At 64.7% G+C, this 2,050-nt stretch overlaps 1 protein-coding gene across 1 annotated transcript in view; it reads right to left on the bottom strand.

Moving 5' to 3' along the window:
• Window positions 1-2,050, bottom strand: part of LOC104835260 (1-phosphatidylinositol 4,5-bisphosphate phosphodiesterase beta-3-like) — a 28,004-nt gene that overhangs the window by 12,789 nt on the left and 13,165 nt on the right. The window contains exons 11-14 of the mRNA XM_010573147.1: window positions 1,547-1,586; window positions 1,326-1,450; window positions 691-845; window positions 38-199 (exon numbers count right to left, since the gene is read on the bottom strand). Coding sequence (XP_010571449.1) covers window positions 38-199; window positions 691-845; window positions 1,326-1,450; window positions 1,547-1,586 — 482 coding nt within the window. The remainder of the gene's footprint in view (window positions 1-37; window positions 200-690; window positions 846-1,325; window positions 1,451-1,546; window positions 1,587-2,050) is intronic.

Raw genomic sequence — 2,050 nt, forward strand, 5'->3', positions numbered from 1 at the left:
CCTCCCAGTCCCCTCCCAGTGCCCCCCAGTTTGGCACCTTGTGGAAGAGGAAGGGCTCCTCATCCCACACAGGGTTGAAGGGGTTCCCCTGGCAGGGCCGGGTGCGGAACCGCCGCCGCGTGTCCACTGGCAGCCCGAAGACGTCCACCTCCACGTAGACCCCCCCGCGGCGCTCCGACAGGAACTGCCCTGAGATCACCTGGGGAGGGACACCCCAAAATCAGCCTGGCACCCCAAAACCTGCCCTGACACCCCCAAATTGCCCTGACACCCCCAAAACCCACCCCCAGCACCCCCAGGCCCCCCTGCGGTGCTCCAGCAGGAACTGCCCTGAGATCACTTGGGGGGGCACCCCAAAATCAGCCTGGCACCCCAAAACCTGCCCATGCCCTGGGGTAATTAGGGGTGATGGGACCCCTCCCCACCTCTAGGGACATTTGGGAGGGGATCTAGGGACTCCTCCTCCGGATCAATTTTGGGGGGGCTCTAGGGACCCCCCCCAGCTCAGTTTTGGGGGGCTGTGGGTATATCCCCCCCAAAAGGCATTTTGGGGGGGGCTGCAGGGCCTCCCAACCCCTTTGGAGCCATTTGGGCGGCTCTGGGCAGTTCCTCCCCCGCCCCAGAGCCATTTGGGGGGGCCGTGGCAACCCCCCCACCCACCCCGGGTCAGTTTTGGGGTGTCCCCCCCACCTGCACCCGCAGGGTGTTGGCGACGATCCCATCCACCAGATCCTCAGCGAAGGGGTCAAAGGTTTTGTCCCGGCGTCGCATGAACTCGGGTTTGAGCAGGAGCCCGCAGCGAGCGTTGTACTCGAACAGCCCCAGGTTCAGCTGCATCGGTATGTCTGGGGCGCGCCGTGGGGCAGAGGTGTGGGGCAGGGGTCAGCGCCGTGGGGCAGAGCTGTGATGGGGCTCGGGGGGGGGCGTTGGGACTGGGAACAGCCCCAGGTTCGGCCGTATCGGTACGTCTGGGGCGCGCCGTGGGGCAGAGGTGTGGGGCAGGGGTCAGCGCCGTGGGGCAGCGTCACAGCCGTGGGGTGCTGGGTGCAGCTGTGGGGGTCAGAGGCACGGTGTGCCACGGGGCTATGGGGCTGTGCTACGGGTCGGGGCCATGTGGTGGGTCACGCCGTGGGTCTGCCGCACCGTGGGTTGTACTACGGACCATGCTATGGGTCGCGCTATGGGGCTGGACCACGCTCTGGATCTGTGCTACGAGCTGGGGGGTGGGCAGTGGGTCGCGCTCAGGGCTGCGCTATGGGGAAGGAGGGGGGTGGGCACCGCGCTATGGGTCGGGGCCGCGCCGTGGGTCGCGCCGTGGGTCTGACCGAGGGTCTGGAAGTTGAGGGCGGCCATGTGGCAGCCAGCGTTCCAGAAGAGTTGGGGCTGGAAGTTGGAGGAGTCGACGCGGGTGCCCTTGGGGTAGACGCGGCTCAGCTGGCGCTTGTTGTACCTGAGCGTCAAGGACTACGCGACCCACGGCTGCCCCATAGCTGCCCCGCAGCTGCCCCACGGCCGCTCCGCACCAACCCCCGTACCACTTCCATACAGCCCGATCGGCCCCACACCTGCCCCGTCATCCTCTACACCTGCCCCGGTTGCCCCACAGCTGCCCCACAGACCCCGAAACAGCTCCAGAGCACCCCAAAACCTGCTTCTGCCCCCCCCCAACAGCCCCATCTTCCCCCACACCCCCTAAAAACCAGCTGTGCACCCCAAAACGCTCCCCAGAAGTCACTAATAGCCCCAGGCACCCCAAAACCCCCTACAGACCCCCAAGGGCACCCCAAAACCAGCTTATATCCAATTAATGCACCCCAAAATCCCTCTATCTCCCCCAAGAGCACCCCAAAACTTTCCTCATCCTGCAAATGCACCCCAAATCCCCCTGTATACCCCTAAGCATACCCCAAAACCACCTCGTATCCCTGGAAAGCACCCCAAAATCCCTCTATCTCCCCCAAATACACCCCAAAACCTCCTATACATCCCCAAAAGGACCCCAAACCCTGCTCGTATTCCCTAAAAGCACCCCCAAATCCCCCTATTTCCC

The sequence above is a fragment of the Haliaeetus leucocephalus genome, unplaced genomic scaffold, assembly GCF_000737465.1.
Source record: "Haliaeetus leucocephalus isolate CR32 unplaced genomic scaffold, Haliaeetus_leucocephalus-4.0 Scaffold371, whole genome shotgun sequence".
Classification (NCBI taxonomy): Eukaryota; Metazoa; Chordata; class Aves; order Accipitriformes; family Accipitridae; genus Haliaeetus; species Haliaeetus leucocephalus.